This window comes from Amyelois transitella, chromosome 22 (assembly GCF_032362555.1).
Source record: "Amyelois transitella isolate CPQ chromosome 22, ilAmyTran1.1, whole genome shotgun sequence".
NCBI lineage: Eukaryota > Metazoa > Arthropoda > Insecta > Lepidoptera > Pyralidae > Amyelois > Amyelois transitella.
The window spans coordinates 8,128,995-8,152,150 of NC_083525.1; the positions used below are offsets into that span (position 1 = coordinate 8,128,995).

The window sequence follows — 23,156 nt, forward strand, 5'->3', positions numbered from 1 at the left end:
ATTAAAAAAAATATATCCTTTTAAAAAGTGAACATGTTTGGAATAGACACGTATACGGTGAGCGTTTCGGCGCCGGGGAAGGTGATTTTGCACGGAGAACATTCCGTTGTCTATGGCAAGACGGCCATTGCTGTTAGTTTGGGGCTAAGGAGCTCGATCGTCATAAAGGTATGTGTTCTTTTTTTGAAATATTTTGAACGTGGTAGTTGGGGGATTAATTGGTTTCTTGGATCACTGGTAATCTTCTGTGGTAACCGCTCTTCATAATAGGCTATTTGACTGTATTAAAAATATACATTTCTTTTATGTCATCAGTCTTAATATTATTTTTTTGGAGCGATTTGTATTAACGCGAGATAAAAATATTGCATTATTTTAACAAAATCCGTCTCAGAAAATTAGGGTTTTTTATGCAGCTGTCACGTGACTAAAAACGAACGTGATTGGCTATTTCTATTATGACGTCAATTATCCATAAACAGACTGTGGATCGTACCATTCCTTAGTGTTCGCTATTATTTTTCAAGATTTTATAAGTGTTTGATCGCTCAGGATTACTCAGATAACATAGGTATTTAATAATGGAAACCAATTCCGCGAAAGCTGACAGTCGAAACCTACCAAAAGTGGACGCAATAATGGTTGGCGTCTTCTTCAAAAACAATCCAGATTTCTATGCTGCCGAACTGAGGAATGTGAAAACATCAATGTAAGTATATCTTGGTAACCACTGATCTTAGATCATGATCTGAAACCACTTCTTGCGAATATTCAAATCCATCGGCATAGAAAAAAACAGTTTCGTAGGAGATTTTATTGTTGTATTAGTGCATTGAGGCACTGCACAACATTTATAGGAACTCATTTTAATAATTTTCACACATATGACGTGGCACAAGATAAATAAAACAAGAGAAAATAAAAACTTCGAAACACCAACAAGCTTTGTATGATATTTACACGAAATTTACGTCACTGCATGCCATGGCCGCTATATTGCTAAAAGTCGCGTTTTGGCGGCATATTTGAATATTTCATTTTCTTTTTCGATTTTTTAATAAAATAGCTGTAATAAAGTCAGAAAAGTATTTTTGTAGGGCTCCTTATAAACAAATAAATACCCTTAGATAGTTTTTAGAACTTTGTCAAATAGCCTATTATAAGACTTAGCACTATTATTAGATATAATATTTGGTAGCTTACACACACACAATCCATGGTAAGTAATATCTGTTTCTGGATAGATAAATTCTTTCTCAATTAACTGGTTGTTGTAAAAACTATGCTTTATAAGTGATCTAACTCTGTTCTTTAAAATTTTTATTTTATGAACTTAATTTAAATGGTATATTGAACTTTGTCCACTTCTCCATCGGACAACGACACGCAGACGGACATTTCACCCTTTTGTCGATGAAATATTTGTTATTTCATCAGTCGAACTAAGCTCTTCAATCGCTCCTTTTTGGTTCGAGCGGCTGACGTGAGGAATGAACTGCCCGTGTCTATGTTCCCAGACAAGTACTGTCCGTGAACATTCAAAAGTGGAATGAATGGGTACCTCTTGGATAAGCATGTAACATCCTCGTCTGCGTCGTCACTTACCATCAGCTGAGATGGAAGACAAATGCATAATCCAATATTATTTTTAAAAATCTGTCATTTTTTATAACATACCTATGGTACCTCTTTTTCATATTCCTTAAATTTTGATTTGGAAAAGTTTGCCATTAGTTTTGCTAATTATATTTAATTATTCAAATAAATCTTTCATTCATTCATTCATTCATAATATGATGCATTTAATATTACAAATTTTTGCAGAGTTATAAGAAAGAAAAGATTTAAAAAAAAAACGCCTGATTTCATAATTAAGTATGTACTACCAAAAGACATTAACGCGTTAAAACGGTTTGTGTAATTAAATTAAGACATATCAAAAACTAAGTAATAATTAATTTTTCAGAATTTCTAAACCCTAGGATATTTTTATGTTATTGATTGCTTATGTACTTAAGTCGCTTCCTACTATTTTTCGCATATTTCTGTTGTAGGTATGTAGTGTTCGTCCTTATATTTTATGTCTAAAACCACACGACTGCAATTACTGACTTATTTGATAATTTGTATAATGGAAAACAGTGTCCTCACTAGGGAGAAGCCCAGAATCATAAAATGCTAAATGTTACTCGGTGCGAAAGCCGGGTTTTTTTTTTACATACATACATATAATCACGTCTATATCCTTGCGGGGTAGACAGAGCCAACAGTCTTGAAAAGACTAATAGGCCACGTTTAGCTTATTGATAGAATTGAGATTCAAATAGTGACAGATTGCTAGCCCGTCGCCTACAAGAAGAGTCCCTAGTTTATAAGCCTATCACTTAGTCGCCTTTAACGACATCTTTTTTTATTAATGCCAGGAACCACACGGCACTTTTTTATTTTAAAAAAATAATTAGAAGTTTGACGTCCATACTCACATTGAATCAGAAGGTCACACAACGCTTCCGTATACTTGTATTTTAAGTATACTTGAAAATCTTTTACCGAGTGGAAGTACCCCCCCACACTTGACCTCCACTACTCGCGTAGGCACTCGTTACGCGAATTTGAACCCACTCACGTGAATCGGCGACGATCACTTATTGATAAATGACCATCGTCATCAGTCACTATTCCAATCTCAATTCTATCATTAAGCTGAACGTGGTCTTTCTATCCTTTCAAGACTATTAGCTCTATAAGAACGACAAAGGGTCAGGTCAAGATTACCCGAAACCGCCGAGCTTGCATGAAGAGAGTTATGAATGTGGATGAAGCGAAGGAAGTATGCAGAGAAGATGCAAGTGGAAAGATGTTGTCTCTGTCTACCCCCTAAGGGATAAAGATGTGATTACATGTACGTATGTATGTAGACTTTCATAAAAAAAAACTGTCACTAATTGAAATTGAGATAGTGACAGGCTACTAGCCCATCGCCTACAAGACCAATCGCAAGTTTATAAGCCTATCTCTTAGTTCGCCTTTTACGACATCCATTAGAAAAATATAGATACTTTACACAAAAATGTGTAATTTTTGGCGAAGAATAGGAAAAAAAAAGAGTTGCCCAGACAGGAACAACGCCGCGGGCATTAGATAGTCTATTCCATTCCTATAAGAAAGGTCATTTGGATAACAATAAACATACATACATATGGTCACGTCTATATCCCTTGCGGGGTAGACAGAGCCAACAGTCTTGAAAAGACTGAATGGCCACGTTCAGCTATTTGGCTTAATGATAGAATTGAGATTCAAATTTAAACAGGTTGCTGGCCTATCGCCTAAAAAAGAAATCCCAAGTTTGTAAGCCTATCTCTTAGTCGCCTTTCACGACATTAATAGGAAAGAGATGGAGTGGTCCTATTCTTTTTTTGTATTGGTGCCGGGAACCACACGGCAAATAACAATCAATAACTCATTTAAATAAAAATAAATTAATTACGCATTTAAATCTGTTTTTTTTTTTCAAACGGATATGTCGCAAATGTTTACGTGAACTTCGACATTTTTTTTTATCGCAACATATCTATCTCAATACAATGTCAATTATGTCGTCTTAATAGTTTTAATTAAATCCTTTTATTTCATTTATCAATTCATAAGCTGACCTTATGAGGGGTTTATCGAATATTGTTTTTTTTTATAATATCGTTTTAATGATGGCAGCGAATGTAATCACGTTTGTTGTTAATGAATAATGCTATTCAGATTAGTTTAAAAAGCTCTCAGTTTCATTAGACGAATATTTTGTGACTTTGAGAGCTCAGTTTTAAACAAACGTTTGTTTTTTTCTTAGTATTATTAGACGATGGACACAAGCAATCTATGACTAAATACATACAAACGGCACATTGAAACCCTTAGGGGTGAATAATTTTCCCCGTTTTTTTTTTTACATTTTCCATTATTTCTTCGGTCCTTATAGTTGCAGCGTGATGTTATATAGCCTAAAGCCTTCCTCGATAAATGGTCTATTCAACACAAACATAATTTATCAATTCGAACCAGTAGTTCCTGAGATTAGCGCGTTCTAACAAACAAACAAACTTTTCAGCTTTATAATATTACGAGTAGTATAGATTGATTGAACGATGATGTCAATTCGGAAGATATAGTCTCTGCCAACCCCATCCGGAAAATAGACGTGATATTATACATATGTAATAGGCTATCTACATTCTATATACGAACTTATTGTATCGCTTAGTACCCAGGCAAGATCACGCTATTTCCTCATGGTCTTGCCGGCAGAATCCAAATGCTGAATTATAATTTGAAATGCATCCTGATGCTATGACGCTGCTACTCGTAACAGATGCACTCATCATTTGATTACAAAATGAAACCGTGTGGTTCCCGGCACCAGTACAAAAAAAGAATAGGACCACTTCATCTCTTTCCTATGGTAGTCGTAAAAGGCGACTAAGGGATAGCGTGATATTATATAGCATTAAGCCTTCCTGGACATATGGTATATTCGACACAAAAATAATTTTTAATTTGAACCAGTACTTCCTGAGATTAGCGGATTCAAACAAACAAACTCTTCAGCTTTATAATATAAGTATAGATATCTTAAAGTGCGTTGCTTTTTACAACATCGTAGTTACATATAAAATGTGCATTTTTGTTTTTTTGCTTTCTACCTGTACAACATTTTATTTATAGTGAGGAGCCGGTATGTCCTGTCTGTTCACATTTTAAATGTCGTAGTTATTTCGAAACGGATCGAGTAAAACATCAACCAAGGCTGTATTTACTCATGTATGTTCGTTCATGTCAGAATCCTTTGTTTTAGTAATATGCATATTAAAATTCTGGCATAACCCGTTTTAAATATATATTTAGATGTTTTGGCAATTAAATGCCCTTGTAAATAGATTGCTTAAATTAGGCACATTTGTTCACGGAATTATTAGCAATACTGAACGTAATTACTTGACGAATTTGCATGATGTAAATAAACTTTAATTTAATCTGTACTAATATTATAAAGCTGAAGAGTTTGTTTGAAGGCGCTAATCTCAGGAACTACTGGTTCGAATTGAAAAATTATTTTTGTGTTGAATAGACCATTTATCGAGGAAGGCTTATATATATAACATCACGCTGCAACTATAAGGAGCGAAGAAATAATGGAAAATGTGAAAAAAACGGGGTAAATTATTCATCCTTAAGGGCTTCAATGATGCCCAAAATGACTATTTGACGCGGACGAAGTCGCGGGCACAGCTAGTTTGTTATATTTATAGATCCTACTACGTTTATAGTCCACGTCCCGTGGCATGCCACGCGCGATGCCGTTTTTAACGCGCGAGAAACTGTCGCTACGGGGGTTGGTGTGATAGCTTTGACTCTAATTGCATTAACTTTTAGCACTGTTACAAATTTACAAGTTTACAAACATGGGACAAAGATTTGGCTAATTAATTAATTATAATGGCATAGTGTTCTTCACTTTTTTTCTACTCTTTTACTCGTACTTCTATTGGGTCACAACGCAAAACAATTTTATCTTCCTAATTTCTTATGCTCACTCCTAATATAATATAATTATAAATCTTTCAATAAGCATAATATATAAAAATAAACATAAATGACTTATAATAACGAAGTGCAATATGTATATAGTAAGCATGAACTAGGTAGATAATCTAATTACTCGTATACAAAACTGCTGGGCACAGCTAGTTATGTATACTAATAAGTGGCCTTTTTTAGCAAAACCACATATATAGAAGCTTTTAAATTTGGCATAAGGTTGAGGCACACTAATGATTTCAAACCTATAGTAATTATTAGCGTTGACCCCTGATATCATTAACAATATCGTTTGGCTTATCGATCGATACTAGTGCTTCAATAATATCGATAGTATTGGCAACACTAGTCATCCTCATCTTCCTGGCGTTAGATTTCAATTGCGTCATCAATTCTTCGAGAGAAAAGCCCAGGGTGCGCATGAGACTAAGATCCGGGAGTGGGTAATTGAGGTTATAACGCGAAGCGACTCCCGTCTGACCTCGGCAACTTTGCAGGTGACTTAACAGATATAGGATCATGGTAACCCATTCACTTGCTTGAAGGTGCCGGTTTCCTCACGATGATTATCCTCACCGTAAGATCATCTGATGGATCCATGGTATGATTGCGTCTTAAGCTCGTCACATACCAGCAAAAAAGCAGGATAACTATAAATTGTCTTTCAGTTCTGTCAAAAAATAATTCAATCCATTTTCCAGGAGGTGAATTTGATGGGAGAGCCAGCGGTCCACATCCATCTGCCATGCGTGGATCTCCAAGAGGTCATACCTCTAAAACCCACCATCCAGGCGCTCTTCGACCCCCAACTCTCCCCGAGCGTGAGCGGCAAATTCTCATGGAGAATACCGGACAAACTCGACCACGACACGCACTTGAGGAAAGTCGACGAGTTCCTCCACCACATCCGCCCCAACTTCGACAGCTTACCAGGAAACCAGAAGAACTCCTTAAGGAGTTTCCTATACGTCTTCTCCGGTATCTTCGGCAGTACGAAACTGCAGGTTAAATCCATGGACATTTCAATGGGTTCCGAGTTGACGATTGGAGCGGGGACTGGCTCTTCGGCCTCGTTCGCCGTCTGCTTGACCGGGGCGCTGATAAGGCTGGTGAAATTGAAGAGTTCTAGTTACGAGTTCTACGATCAGAGTGAAGAGTTTACGATGAAAGAGAAGGAGATAATATCGGCGTGGGCGTTCAATTGCGAGAGGATTATGCATGGGACGCCGTCGGGTGAGTCATATTATATTGATTAAATAGCAGACGAAGTTACCCTGTTCAGGATGTTTCTCGTAGTTTCTCGTACATATCGTCACGTCTATATCCCTTGCGGGGTAGACAGAGCGTACAGTATTTTTTGATGCGTTATTTAATGCGTGTAGCAAATGAAACTCTACATAAAGATACAAGTTGTCTATGTACATCAGGTGCATAGACAACAGTGCACAATGTCATATGCGCATGAGTCCCGTGATTGAATCTCTTGACGTTGTCACGTTCACAACAGACATACGGCCACTGATTCTATTGATGTAAGGTCAGACTCCACTTATTGGATAATATGCTGACGCCAAACAATTGCCGCTATTGGTGTCAGGGCCGAAGGTCAAGGCGGGTCAAGGTCACTGAGGTGTATGACACGTGCGCGTGACCGTGGTATGAGAAGCGCCGCGACTTTATATTAAAATGTAATTTATATCATTTTCTTATAGTAATTTTTTACATTGCTTCATTATTTGTCTATGAATTACTAGATGCCGTGTGGTTACCGGCACCAATAAAAAAAGAATAGGACCGCTCCATCTCTTTCCCATGGATGTCGTAAAAGGCAACTAAGGGATAGGCTAGCAACCTATCACTATTTGAATCTCAATTCTATCATTAAGCCAAATAGCTGAACGTGGCCATTCAGTCTTTTCAAGACTGTTGGCTCTGTATAGCCCACAAGGGATATAGACGTGACTATATGTATATGTGTATGTATGTATGTCTTATAGTAATTTTTTACATTGCTACATCATTTGTCTATAAATTACTAGACTGTTAATATAGAGTATGATTACATTTATTAAGTTTTTACTATTGAGTGCATTTGCATCCTGTAACGCGTGATGGAAAGAAGATGAGATTTTAATTTGTTCAGTGAAACACGGAATTCAAAATCAATTTACACGTTTCATTTGTTCACAGTCTGAGCTTTGGAACGAGCAAAAAATTAAATGAGAGAGAGATAGAGAGAGGGGGAAAGAGAGATTCAATAAACTACGTCTGTTGTATGCGGAATTATTCACTCGTATTAAAATGATTTTTGACTCTGAACAAGTCTGGGCTAGCAACCTACTCCTTTTGTATCTCAATTCTATCATCAAGCCAAAAAGCTGAACGTGGCCTGTCAGTCTTTCAAGATAAGGGATATAGACATGATTTTATGTATGTATGTATGTAAATGTCTAGAAGGGTTTACTAGAACGATTGTCTTTGTATCGATGATTTTAAATTATAGTAGAGTTTCTCCTACCAAGTTTTATCTATACTAATATTATTCAGCTGAAGAGTTTGTTTGTTTGTTTCAACGCGCTAATCCCAGGAACTGCTGGTTCGAATTGAAAAATTCTTTTTGCATTGAATAGACCATTTATCGAGGAAGGCTTTAGGCTTTATAACATCACGCTGCAACTATAAGGAGCAAAGAAATAATGGTAAATGTGAAAAAAAAAAACGGGGAACATTATTTATCCTTAAGAGCTCCAATGATGCCCAAAAATAACTATTCCACGCGGACGAAGTCGCGGGCGCAGCTAGTCTTTAATCAGCTGACTCAGGCAGTATGGTAATGTCGATATAAATGGTGCTCATTAACCTTGGAAAGCTGGCCAACCGCATTCCGATGGCACCGTCTTGAAACAACCACACCTTGCAACTTTGACGCGGCTCGCGATTATAACGCGCTTTCGCCCGCGGACTCCGGTCGCTTTTAACTGAATTCCTTCCCAAGAATGACCGAAGAGTAGCTGATGTTGTTTTGCAATGTTGTTTCTCATACATACATACATATAATCACGTCTATATCCCTTGCGGGGTAGACAGAGCTGTTAGTTGTTTCTCAAATTATATAAAAAGTAAAAGATGGGTAAGGTGAATTGGAACGCGTTCATCTAATACGCAAGCTCGCATGCTTCCATTGTAAAAGTCGATTAAGGGAAAGGCTAATAAATTTGTGACTCTTCTTATATACGATTGGCTAGCAGTGCACTTTATTTACCTGAAATATAAAGTTTTATAATAATCATTTTTATATATCCAGACATACAAACGTACATATGGTTACGTCTATATCCCTTGTGGGGTAGACAGAGCCAACTAGTGACAGGTTGCTAGCCCATCGCCCAATAAAAAGAATCCCATGTTTGTAAGCATATCCCTTAGTCGCCTTTTACGACATGGGAAAGAGATGGAGTGGTCTTATTTTTTTTTTGTATTTGTTGCCGGAAACCACACGGCACATATATATATATATATATATATATATATATATATATATTTACTATATATCTTTTCAGGCATAGACAACGCGACATGCACGTTCGGGTCTTTGGTATCTTTCAAGAAGGGCGAGAAACCCCGCTTCGTGGACATCCGACTGAACCTGAAGATCCTCCTGGTGGATTCCCGGGTGACCCGCGAGACCAGGGCCCTGGTGGTGAAGGTGGCCACGTTGAGGCAACAGAATCGTGACACGGTGGACAGTATACTGGCGGCGATGGACACCATAGCGCTGACTGCTACGCAGGTGTGTTGATGTAGACCGATAGTATGAGTAGAACCTGAGGATAGATTTAAATAAATATATACGGGACAAATTACACTGATTGAGTTAGCCTCGAAGTAAGTTCGAGACTTGTGTTACGAGAGACTAACTCAACGATACTATATTTTATAATAGATACTTATGTATGTATATAAACATCCAAGACCCAGGTCAATCAGATAAAGTTCTTTTCTCATCATGCCCTGGCCGGGATTCGAACCCGGGACCTCCGGTGTCACAGACAAGCGTACTACCGCTGCGCCACAGAGGTCAAATAGATAAAACTCTCTATCTATACTAATATTATAAAGCTGAAGAGTTTGTTTGTTTGAACGCGCTCAGGAACTACTGGTTCGTATACTAAAAAATTTTTGCGTTGAATAGACCATTTATCGAGGAAGGCTTAAGGCTATATAATATCATCGTTGCAACTATAAGGAGCAAAAAAATAATGGAAAGTTTATTATTCATCCGTGAGGGCTTCAATGATGCCCAAAATAACTATTCGAATTCGCGGGCACAGCTAGTTACACCATAAGAGTAAAACATACAAAACAACATAAAGCAGATAGGGATGGTACAAAGGCGGAATTATCGCTAATACAATCTCTTCCAGTCAACCTTCATCACGAATCAGATGATCACGAATTTGTATGGCAATTGCATTAGTGCCATCGCGTTATCACTAGATGGCGCTGACCGAATCACATACAAATTCGCGTTTGATCGAGTAAAACTCGTACTCACTCCACTGAAACAGCTCTATAACTTTTTAATAATGTTGATCTGTGCATTTTAAAATTTTTATTTTATTAATTTGTACATACCTACATATAAGCGGACCCCAGACCCAGAAGCCCTAATTGAAAAGGGTGCAACTGACAACACGCCATGATGAGAGAGAGAAAGAGAGGTATAATCAAGTGATTTATGAGTTTCATATATACATATTATCACGTCTATATCCCTTGCGGAATAGACAGAGCCAGCAGGCACGAAAAGGCCGAAAGGCCACGTACAGCTGTATGGATTAATTAAAATGCATATTGCGCAGAAAGGCACAGGTTCGAATCCTAACGTCGGTCATGTACCAATGACTGTATTCGAGGTTATGTACATTAGTTTGAATACAAACCGATGCTCTTACGGTGAGGGAAAACATCGTGAGGAAACCTGCACATTCAGACAACTGGATGTGTAACCATCATCGATCAAATGCGGGTTAGGTTTACCTGCAAAGGTTGCGGAGGTCAGACGGGAGTCGCTTCTTGTAAAAACTGACTCACCCAATCCAGGATCCATGGTCAAAGGCATACCCAGGGCTCTTCTCCAGAGTGGTGAGGATGCAACCGGGACTACAGCCAGGACACAGAAAGAATGGTATCTATAGTATTTTTATTCAGGCAGAAGAATCTTGTTTGCTGTAAATTGTCTTTTTTTTTCATATTTACTGTTAATTGTTTATTTCTTGTAGGTTTTGGAGAAAATCAGTAGTGGCAAATGTGAAGCTGACACCGATTTTGATTATCAACATTTGGCCGTAAGTATTCTAACACTTATTAAAGAATGAATCAATTAAATAATTATTTTAACATACATACATATAGACACGTCTATATCCCCTGAAAGGCCACGTTCAGCTGTATATATATGGCTTCATGATTGAATTGAGATAATTTTAAATTTTCAGTAATTTTATAAAGCAAGATAGTTGATCAGTCATTCTCTCAATATTATTGACGAAATATATGTTTCTGTTTTACTCGTTCCCTTGAGAATTACCTGTAAAAATGTAGTCTATAGAGTATAGACTACATTTATAGACTATCTATAGACTTCACATAATTAACTTTTTTCACACAAAGTATCATCAAGATTTATCTAGCGGTTTAACTGTGATAGTGTGGCAGACAGATATATAAATATTAAAGTATGGATCAAAAATACATACATACATATGCCCACGTCTTTATCCCTTGCGGGATAGATAGAGCCAACAGTCTTGATAGGCCACGTTTAGCTGTATAACTTAATAATGAAATTGGGATTCAAATAGTGATAGGTTGCTAGTCCATCGTCTTAAAGAACAATCCTATGTTTATCAGCCTATCCCTTAGTCGCTTCTCACGACATGCACGTCATAATCAAAAAATGTATAAATATATATTTAGGATCCCAAGTATATCATTCTTCAGTCTATTCTTTAGCCGCCTCTTACAACATCCATGCCATGATCAAAATTTTTTTTTTTTTCAATTCCAGGACCTATGGGACATGAACCACTGCCTGCTAGCCGCCCTGGGGGTGTCCCACCCGGCGCTGGAGACGATCAGGTCGGCTGCCAGAGCGAAGAACTTGGCGTGCAAGCTCACCGGAGCGGGCGGTGGAGGGTGAGACTTGTTTTATTTATTTTTATTTTATTTTATTGTCTGATAAAGACCAACAGCAACAAACAACAACACAATAGTAAATAAGAATAGTTACACTGAAGCCAAATAGAAACGGTATATGTTAACAAATGAGTTGAACATTAAAATACGCTACCAAGAGAAAAGAAAATATAAAAAAAAGTTATAAGTAGCTAGGTATTTGTGTAAAACAAAATTAACAATAAACAAGAGTTAACAATAAGGAGATGAAAAGCAAGAACTACGAATTCTACTCAATAATAAATATCAGGTTATGTTGGCGTCAATAAGTGTATAGACGTATTTTTGAAAATAGATAGATAAAATTCTATTCTTTTATCTATTCTTTTTTGTATTAGTGCCGTGTGGTTCCCGGCACCAATACAAAAAAGAATAGGACCACTCCATCTCTTTCTCATGGATGTCGTAAAAGGCGACTTAGGGATAGGCTTACAAACTTGGGATCCTTTTTAAGGCGATGGGCTAGCAACCTGTCACTATTTGAATCTCAATTCTATCATTAAGCCAAATAGCTGAACGTGGCCATTCAGTCTTTTCAAGATTGTTGGCTCTGTCTACCCCGCAAGGGAAATAGACGTAACGATATGTATGTATGTATATGATAGATAAAATGTTTATTCGACAGTGCTACAAATTGGAGAGTCGCTTCGTGTCAAAACTTGACTCACCCAATCCAGGATCCATGGTCATAGTTACACTTCCTAAGGTTGGCGAAAATTTACTGACTTCAATAAAGGAGAATATAGAGACGGTTCTCATTTTACAAATGATATTATACGTTTACAAAGATAGTACTTGTGTTAAGAGAGAGCGAAACCTTAGACAAATACTAGTTTAATAAATTTAAATTCTATAAAATGCTTATTTATTATATATATTTGCTAGTTGTATTCACGAAAATGTTCTTCTTTTCAGATACGCCATGGTTCTCATCCCACCTTCCACGCCACGATCTACTGTCGACTCTTTATCAGGACAACTCCTGGAACTTGGCTTCAGAGTGACCGAGACGAGACTGGGAGGCCCCGGGATAACCCTGGAGATGTGACGTCACACCCAAGAGGAAGTTAGGAACGCCATCCCGCTATCGGAAATAGTGAGAAACTCTGAGAAAATAGTGGGAAACGATGAGAAAGTAATGAGAAATAGTGTGATGAGATCTGAAAGCGTGGGTGATGATAGTGAATGTGCAACGAGTAATTCTGATGCAAATGAAGTTAATTGTTTTCAATCACAAGTTTTGAACAATCCTACTTATTCAGTATCCGTGAATAATTGTTTACCAAGATCTGAAGAAACTGATGCTATAAATATAGCGAGAAACGTAGATTCATGTATACCAATAGATGCCACAATGTATTCAGAGAAATCAATAAAGCAAATATTCCAAAATAAACATGTAGAACAAGAAACTAATTTATATGTAGACCTGGACCTGACAAATTCTTCAAAATGTGCGACGACGAGAAACATGTCGACAATAGTGAGAAACGCTATGCCCAACTCAGGAATAAAATACAATTCAGTTTCTGAAATAATTACAACGTATTCCGAAAACATATCAACATCATTAACTCATACTAAATCGTGTAAGGATTTTGAGACTGAAAATACAATAATGGCTTCAATCAATGAAAACATTTTTAAATCAAATAAAGACATACCTCATAATTTTATACCAGAAAATAGGAGTGAAAATCTCGCATCAAATATATCAGACTTGAAAAATGTTCCGAAATCGAATGGCGATTTTGAAAATGGAAGTGCAAGTTTTAGTGACGTGAATGCGCCCGTTATGAATTTAAAAAGAATAAATAGTTTAAATTTGGAATCGTCGGATGATTCAAGCCCAGTTGCGAAACGGTATCGGCCGAGGTAACACGCAAAATGGACCGTGACACTCTGTGATATGTGGATTTTTTTTGTGTTATTTCAAAATGGCTGCTGTGTGGATTATTGTTTACGATTACTAACGGAGCTTGTCCAATTTTTGTGTGAAAAGAATATTGCTTCTGAACTTTTTTTTTGTATAACAAGAAAAATATCGAAGATATTTATTTTTGATATTTTAATATGGAGAATTCTTATTAAATAATTATAATGACAAGATCTTAAAGTATATTATATGCAAAAACAGAGCAAATCAACCCAACCACCAATATACTTAACATATTGTTATTTCATGTATTTGTTATGTGTTTGTCAATATAATAAGTTACAAATGTACATTTCAAAAATCCGAAATGCCTATTTGACAACTTATTTTTGGCCACCAAAAATATTGAAATAAGAATAACGATGAATTTACAAACAATCGGGCGTTGAATATACAAACCATGTTAAACTGTCTGCAGTTGTGGTGTAAAAATCTTGAGACTAAGAGATAACACATCCAAATTTCCGTATTTAGACAAGTCATAGAAGGTTGTATTGAATGTTTGGTTCCAAATAGAGTGCGCATAAATTTATTTAATGAACTTTTAATCTTAATCCGGTGAAGTAATTATTAATTTTCTTTTGAGTTTAAATATTAATTGAAAGATGTCTTTTTTCGGGTCCAAAAAAAACCACCTTAACATTTCTATAATATTTTTTTCACATTTACACAAAAAAAATTACATTCTTTTTCAACAGCTGTAATTTTTGACCAATGCTCTTCTATGACTGAGCTAAATGCGCTCTCTATGTATGTATAACCCTAGGACAGGCTCTTAGCATATAAGGATTTGGTCTCGAATGTGTAAACATTTATTGAATTAATATTGGTTATGTTCAGTTTGTTCGGCACACAAAACATTCCTAATACCTATTTAATACTAAGTGTGAAGGATTTGCCATCCTTATCGTGAATTCTGCTTTGAAGGCCGACCTTAACCGACCACGAAGCGAAGGGTAATGAGTGAAGTTTATCTATATTTATGATAAAAACTTCCTCTCAAATTATGTATGACAATAATTAATTTTAGAAAAGATTTGCTTGAAATATTCCGCTTGGTGTTCATTGCATAAGATTTTTAATTAAATAATACAATTTGTAGTTGTAATCATACATTTTGTATCAATTTCTCTATTTTGTTCGTATACCCAGAGTTGCAACCTCCGCCATTATGTTCCTTTCATACTCTCAATTTTATACGGTTTTCGGCGTTCTCAGTTTTAAAATGACTTAAAATTTTATAACCTAGCCCGGCGGAGGCGGCAGGGTATCTTGAATGGCTTTTTGACTTGGTAACATATTACAAAAGGTAACTAGTCTGTATGTCTGATTCATGACTTTTTCTAAGGCAGTGGTAACTAATGTACCCACCAATAACTGAACCTTATTTCTAAGATTCAGAATCTTAAAACACCAACTGCTTTAGGGTTTAACTTGTACAGACCTGCAATGATTTCCTCTAGTACAGTCAACTGCTGAGAAACCTGATCTTCTATGGTGTTGGCTTGTATAAACAGGGGTCATGTTTTTTTGACGTTGACTGTACAACCATGATCCAAGCTGATTCCTCATTTAACAAGGTCACGGAAGTCAGACGGGAATCGCTCTGTGTACCTGACTTACCCAACCTTGGATTGTGGTCAGAGAGACCCCAGGCACCGGGACAATCACCAAGATGATATTAGCGCCGTGTCAGCTCACAAAAGTTGATTAGCAATGGTCATGTTTGTTTGTGTGTTTGTAGCATAGAAATAGGAATAATGTAAGACGGTAGAAGTGGCAAGTAATGGTAAATGTGAAGTCGCAACTAATAGTTGTGACACCATTTGCATCTCACTTTTGAGGATTATTTGACAGCTATAATTTCTTTTCTGTCTTTTTGTCTTATATTATTCAGATTTCTGTGGTTTTGTAGATTATTAATATTGTTTGTAGTAATTTATTGTATTTTAGTTGTTTTGAGAAGTTTGGCAGCGGGTAGTGAGCACTGGTTTTTGAAGTCTCACTCTTGAAATATAAATTATGTTATTTTTTTTAATATTTTGAATAAGTTTTATTATGTATTTTAATACACCGTGAACGTTTAGGTGATTTATTCGTTTATGTCAGCCTAACATTTTAAAAAAGATAAAAATGACCTGTCGAAAATGTTATGAGCAGTGCATATTATGTTGCATATATATTTTTACAGGGTCATATTAATTTGTAGTATAAAAATAATTTTATGCCAGCAGCATTTTATGAATTCTTCAATGAGTTGATGTTAGTTTCATTAGTATTTATTTATAATTTGTTTTTGATAGGTAATTAAATATATATTTGTATTTTTCCCTCTAAAATTTTAACCTTTATTTAGAATGGTTAAACCAAACCAAGATTGGTTGAAAAGTTTGTAAAAATAATGTTATTTTGTATAACTACAAGACTTCATGTATATTCAAAGTCCGCTTACCGATATAACTGCACTTCTGTGGGTTTTTGTTTTATAGAACTGCGGATGTTTGTGTGTCGGAATAGTTAAGTACTCATGAATGTCGCTAGTGCTGGTTGCGACATTATAATATTTTTGCATCATAATTCTGAGTTCGTTTTGTTTGATTTAAACAGCTATGTGGCATTTCTATTGTCTTACATTATTCCGATTTCTATGCTCTAAATTGTAGCATAAATCAAATAACTATCTTAATTAAAAACTTAACAATAGCACTAGCATTGTACAGTTTTTTTAAAAGCTTTTATACAAGATAATATTTATAATACGCAGAAAGTTATTTTTGAGATTAAAAAACACAAAATGTCACAAAATATGTATTCCAAATAACATACAAAAGGAAATGATGAAGTGATATAGTGGCTCACTTTCAAAAAAAGACCATGGATGTCAAAATTGTAAAATACAAATATTGCAAATTCTTATAATTAAGGGTTAAAACAAAATATAAGTTGCATTTTTTTTTTATTAATTTAAAACATGATCGCAATCTTCTCCGTAAATATTATGTAGATTGTGTGACAGTTTTCTAAGACTTAGGACCAATAAATTGTAGAATCATACTGAGTGATGCCTGTGTACGTATATACCTTAGCTGCCAACACGAAGCTTCCATTAATTGTGTCTCTTGTTCGTAGCATTTACCTCATGCAATCACACCCTGTATACCAGTTTACATGAACTTAGTGACTGCGCATTAGTTGTTTAGATTCTTGAACTAAGAAGGTGAACCACGATCTCAGACTGTTTGTAAATATTTAAAGTTAACGTGAATAAATTGGAAAGTGCTGATTACAACACTATGAAAACATATACAAGCAATCTGATATTGACTTTCATTGGTCATGCGTAAAATTATTATGATTATCGATTTGACAAATTTACACTTTATCTTTTAATAGTTGGGCGACTTTCTAGAATATCAAATTGAATGGAGCGCTATCAAGATAATTCTTTCAATTGTAAACTACATAATCCAAAAAATATATTGTCACTGGCATAGTTACTAAGTTCAAGTAAATTGTGTGTTATTATAAAATTGTACTACTTAATTTTTTTCGATCGTTGTCATTGTTTCGACAAATTGACCAAAGCTATTTAAAATCTTATATTTTATAAATTGTTTATGTACGTAAAAAAATTAGTTCATTAGCAAAATTTAAATTGCATGTTAAGCTCAATGTTAGGTTAATTGGTGCTAAACCGAAGACAAATATAATATTATATAATAGAAATCGTTATGTAAAAAAAAATATAGATTATAAATGAAACTAAATAAATTTATTGATTTTCATTGTTTTTTTTTTTTATTATAAAACAACGAATGTTGAAATTTAATTGCTAAAGTAGGAAATTTGTATTTTTTACTTTAGCAATTTCTTTTTTCTTCTGCTAATCAAGTAGGGAAACATGGCGCAAAACACATTTGCGTGTATGTTTGTATCGCGATAAGTTTCGAACCGCTGATCTGATTTTGATGAAATTTAAAAGATATGTAGTATCTGTCAATAGAATTTTCAAGTTCATTGGGCAACAAAATTGGTTCAGTCGTTTTTAAGATACCTATTCACAAACAAACATCGCGACGTCTCGCTGCGAACTAGTAGAGATAAACGGGTAATCGAAAGGTTTAATAAAAAAACGTCAAAGTACCTAAAAGTGCATTTATTCACATTAAAATATCGACACATTATCATAGTGTTATGATTTGCATATCAACAACGTGATTATCTAAAAAATAAATTACCTACCTATATATAATACATAATATAAGCATTACATTAATCTCGTATTTAAATAAACATATCAACAGAGGATTTGATGCAAAATAGGCTTGATGACTAAGCTAGTCCAAAAAATATTTTGCCTCGATTTTCTTATTCAAATTATTAAAGATTATACTGAAAAAAATACGATATTGATTTTGACAGAAGCTAAAATTAAATACACAGGTTTAGGTACGTGGATACCTACCAAACCTATAAATAAATTATGTGGGTATAAAAACCTCACGACAAATTATAAACACAAAATAGTTTTTAATCTTAACTTTAATTTTAATAAACAATAACTGCATCTGTAAATTCATTGAAAAAATGATGTAATTTTACTTTTTCAATTCCATTCTGCTTCAAACCCTCATTAATACTGCCTCAATTATTTATATTGGAAAAGACTGGCCATTTTACGCACCTCCCTGTTCCTTTGCAAGATTCACAGATTGAATATCTCTGAAAGTGCTTAGTAAAACCAATACCTAAAAATACATTGTAAGAGGCGTATTAAGAAGAAAAAAAAACACTTTTTATAGCACTGGGCTACAAGCATCAAACTGAGTTAGTATCTCTCGCTAAAAATTCTCCAAACGTCACTTTTTTACTTCTTGTGCGTGGTTAAATAAAAAAAAAGTAAACAAGATAGGAAAAGCAAAGCTAAAAATCTTAATTCAAATTTGGTATCAATTGTCTGGGATTCGACAAGTACATTTCAAGAGATTTCGCAGAAAGGGAGCTACGTTGTATGGATAAACAAATATGCTGTGTAAAAATCTAACGGCTTAAAATAAATTACCTACATATTTATAATACAAAGACTATAACATTAAATAAGGCAAAACGCAATATCAGCCATTGTACATAAAACTACATAAATAATATACAGTCGACGGCAGAGTAACCGCACACACAGAGATCAGGTTTTCCTGTCGTTGACTGTACTTAATCATTTTTATTCACCGCTTAAGACAAACATCGTTAACATATTTACCTACATTCCAATAAATTTATTGGACCCTTTACCTTTTAATACCCTTCATGGCTCCATCGTAATTTCATTCCATCTTAAATTATTATTTTTTTAAAAAATGCTGTGTTTTTTCACACAGATACAGTCAACAAATTAATTAAGTGTAGGTACAGTGTTACCGTATATTTTTCTTTTTCCAACTCAAAAAAAAATTGCAAACTTACATAGAGTTTTTCTTAGAGCTATTTTTTTCTTAAATATGTTTTTAATAAATTTTAGATTGTAGGTAGGTACCTTAAAGTCAACATGTACTTATTCAACATGTCAAAAAAATCTGTGATGCAATCACATATTAGCATAACCATTAAGTTGTAAATTTTGTTGCTTTTTTTTAATTTTCATAATAATCATACAGGTGAGATTTACATAACTACACTCTTGCATCCACTACATTCATTAATGTAAATATTTACAATAATTCAATTAGCTTTAATTTTATACAGCACTTCAGTGACATGAGATACTAATAACCTTCACGTTTGTGTGGCACATTGTAGCTAGGGTTGCCACCCGTACTATATTATATAGTATCTTGCTATATTTAAGTCAATTGTACTATATATTATAGAAAAACAATATAGGACGAAAAATACTATATTTTTATTGCTAATTCAATTGTCGCGCTTTTTTTGAATTAACTGTGAATGGAACGCACCCGCACCACTGTATAGGAAATTTTTGAACGTAACTCATTCATGTATTATGCCTATAATTATTTAAAAAATAATAGAACCTTGATGGCCAAAACGAAAATTAATAATTAATACTCATGGAAAATAAATAATGATTGAAAATAGATGTGTACTATTTATTTTTCTGTATTTCCCAAAAGTACAATATTTTTTTGTTGATTTAAAAAGAATTCTATTTTTCTTCAAAAAAAAGGTGGCAACCCTAATTGTAGCCAAACTTGCTGTTTGAATCTTAAATTCATAACTTTTATTTTAGTGTTACACAAAGTCAAGCAAATTTAAGAATATTTTTTTTCCATTAACAGTTAATTTATATAAATAGTACTGTTTTATTACAATTCAGTTTTATCTACTACATTTTTCATTTTTGTTTGGCAATTATTAAAGTTACAGTTTTTACTACAGAACTTAATATTTTTTACAATTGTTTCCAACCTCGTGACATATGTTTTATAATCAGGAAAATATCGAACTCAAAAATTAAACTGATCAAGTAATATAATCTTTGCATCTCTTTTTACCTCTACAATTATCTCTAAGCACGAATAGTATTGTGACACAAAGCACCATTTTTGTGGTACGAATTAATATAAATTAATCAATCGATTACTACATTATCGATTAAATTTGTTGCAAATCTTTGATGTCAATTTCTGTATCGATTTGGATAAACCCAAACATGAAAGTTCTTTTTACTAATGGTACAGTCATATGCAAAGAACCCTATAAAATTCACGGTTTAGGCTAGGTAAGGTTGTTTTATTGGTAGTTATGTATGTTGTATTGTAAGTAAAGATGGTAATTTTTGTTGCACTTGACTGTACTTAGATGCATTATATATACCTACCTTACTTTCTAAATTGGGTGTTGTTTACCTAACAGTATTGTATTTCGATAAGAAAACAACTTAAAATTGTGTAAATCGTCTGACATTGTTCAAAATTAACCCATCGGTCGCGCTGAAAACAAGCATTCTATCTTGGAATGATGTATTATTTTATTTCCTTTCTTACTTAAAGACTTTATTACCTATACAAAAATAATCTACCTATTTGTTGGCTGAAAAGCAACTATTAGAATATCGTTAATAAATATCAAAATAATAATAACTTTAATAAATCAGCTTTGGTAAAACAATACAACCACATAAAATCTCAAAAATAAAATTTGTTACAAAGTTATACCTTACAATAATAATGATTTTTAATAGATAATAATTTCAAATAACACTCGTCAAACAACATTATAAAAACACATAATTTACCGCGCGTGCGGATAGTAATAATCAATAAAAACAAGGGTTAAAATTATTTTTGGGCAACTATTTCTGAATCTCAAATCCATTATGAACCATGCAGATAAAAGAGGTTGCTATGACTAAAAGAAGAATCCCAAGTTTATATATAATAATAAAGTTTATGTATAATCCATTCCAATGAAGTCATGAAGTCCGACTTTTTTAATCTACGCGGGAAGAAAAGCAGTATTTTTTTTTCGCTGTCAGATCAGCATGGAAGCAAATAACATAAAACCCTTAAATTAGTTAAATCAACATAGTACAAAACAAAAGTTTAAAAGAAGTAACACTATCACAGATGTTAAATATCTCACAGGCTGCTTAAATCTCATAAATATATACACATATATTAAAATCAAGTCTCCATCTTGAAAAGACTGAAAAGTCACGTACAACCTTTATTTGGGAAGAAAAAAAAAGTGTCAAAATATAGTTATAATTTTTTTTCTTCATTATTACTTATATTTATAAACATATTATTTATTGCTTTTTGCAGTTTGTATCAAATTAGCGTTTCAACTAAGCAATTGGAATTGGAAACAATTACAATCTCTATTTAAATTAAGAAAATAAATAATTCATTTTTTATCAAATTCAGAGAAGCTTTGTTTCTTTCGTCTTACGTCTACATTTACAGAAATAGCTTTATTTTCTGTAAATGTAGACGGGAATGGATAATAAAAATGAAATTACTGTATACAAGTTTTAAAAAATCATCATCACTACTTACTGCCATTACAACAAAGTAATTTCTCCGTAAAGTTCATCCACATCTACATTAAGTTATTGCAGATTTAAATTTTAATATCTAAAACTGTTATGCAGTTGCCTTCTAAGCATTTAACAGCTTTATTAAATAAATTTAATAAAATGCAAATAATTTTCAATCATATCATTATCAGTTTCTCTAATACGAAATAAAGTATTTTCGTGTACTTTCTTATAGTAATATAGTAGTACCAATAGAGTACAATTGCCTGAAATAAAGTACAATACTTTATTTTAAAGTACGGGTGTCAACCCTAGCAGTTCGGCTTAAGATGGAATTGAGATTCAAATAGTGGCAGTTGCTTGCCCATCGCATACAAGCAGAATTTAACGCTTAAAACTCTTCATAAACAAATTAGATGAATGGATAAATAACCATTTTAAAACCTGTAATAAAAAAAAATTAGTAGTTTTTTTGGTTGGACTGTAAATTGGCATTGGAAGCCTATTTGTAGCTGAGTAATAATTTAATTTCGTATGTTATAAAATAATAATATATTTTTTATAGAAAATAAATAAATATAGTAGGTACTATATCTATATTTAGCTACCTATTGTATACGTCACTTCCGATTAAATGAATATTAATTGTAAAGATATTTATGACTAAAATGTTTTTTTTTTAATTTTTAATATCTCTCTTTGATCACCTCACTACATAAGCTTAAAATCTCATTAACTTATCTACCTATTTATTATACTTTATCACTTGCCCAAGTATTTTATAAATTACATAATGATTTGAAGCATAATTAAAGTTTGCAAAAACAATTTAAAAGAATTCATTAATGCCTTTTCTATTAGGTAGTTTCTCATTTCTATAATTAGAATTCTGACCTACTAGGTACTGGCGACTAGGTAGGTACTATGGAATAAGTTTGTAAAATTTTTGTTAACAAATAAACCAGGTTAATTTTAAATGCGGATTAATTTAACCAGTGGAGATCATTTTTTAATTCTATCCCCTTTATCGACCTTTTTTTATTAGGTCACAAATTTCGGGTACAATTTTACGATTTGCCCATACATCATCATGTGACAATGAAAAAAAAATTCTCAATAATTAAATAAAAAAACTTTTAAACTTAATCTTACATGTGGTTCTAGATACGTTCGTCTTAATTGAAAAAGTAAAAAAAACTTATGCCTATAGATGCCCTTGAAGCCATACAAATTGGAATATTAAAAATCTATACAAAATGTTCATTAAAACAATATGCAGGTATCTAAAATCCTTGTCACCTGTTTTCACAAAAAAAGTATTCATTGATAGGCATTCGGATTTATATGCTTAATGCTACCGTATATATGCATGATTCACACGGTCATTACATTAGAAAA

General features: G+C 33.7%; 1 protein-coding gene across 1 annotated transcript; it reads left to right on the forward strand.

Annotated features, from left to right (window-relative positions):
* Window positions 1-33: 33 nt before the first annotated feature.
* Window positions 34-16,030, forward strand: LOC106138541 (mevalonate kinase). Its single transcript, XM_013339716.2, has 6 exons — window positions 34-168; window positions 6,291-6,822; window positions 9,150-9,379; window positions 10,872-10,937; window positions 11,660-11,787; window positions 12,742-16,030. The coding sequence occupies exons 1-6, from the start codon at window positions 34-36 to the stop codon at window positions 12,872-12,874; spliced, it is 1,224 nt and encodes a 407-aa protein (XP_013195170.2). The 3' UTR covers window positions 12,875-16,030.
* The last annotated feature ends 7,126 nt before the right edge of the window (window positions 16,031-23,156 follow it).

Coding starts and splice junctions, on each gene's coding strand:
- LOC106138541 (XM_013339716.2), top strand. CDS start 34: ATGTTTGGAATAGACACGTATACGGTGAGCGTTTCGGCGCCGGGGAAG. Junction 10,938..11,659: donor TTGATTATCAACATTTGGCC/GTAAGTATTCTA, acceptor TTTCAATTCCAG/GACCTATGGGACATGAACCA. Junction 11,788..12,741: donor ACCGGAGCGGGCGGTGGAGG/GTGAGACTTGTT, acceptor TCTTCTTTTCAG/ATACGCCATGGTTCTCATCC.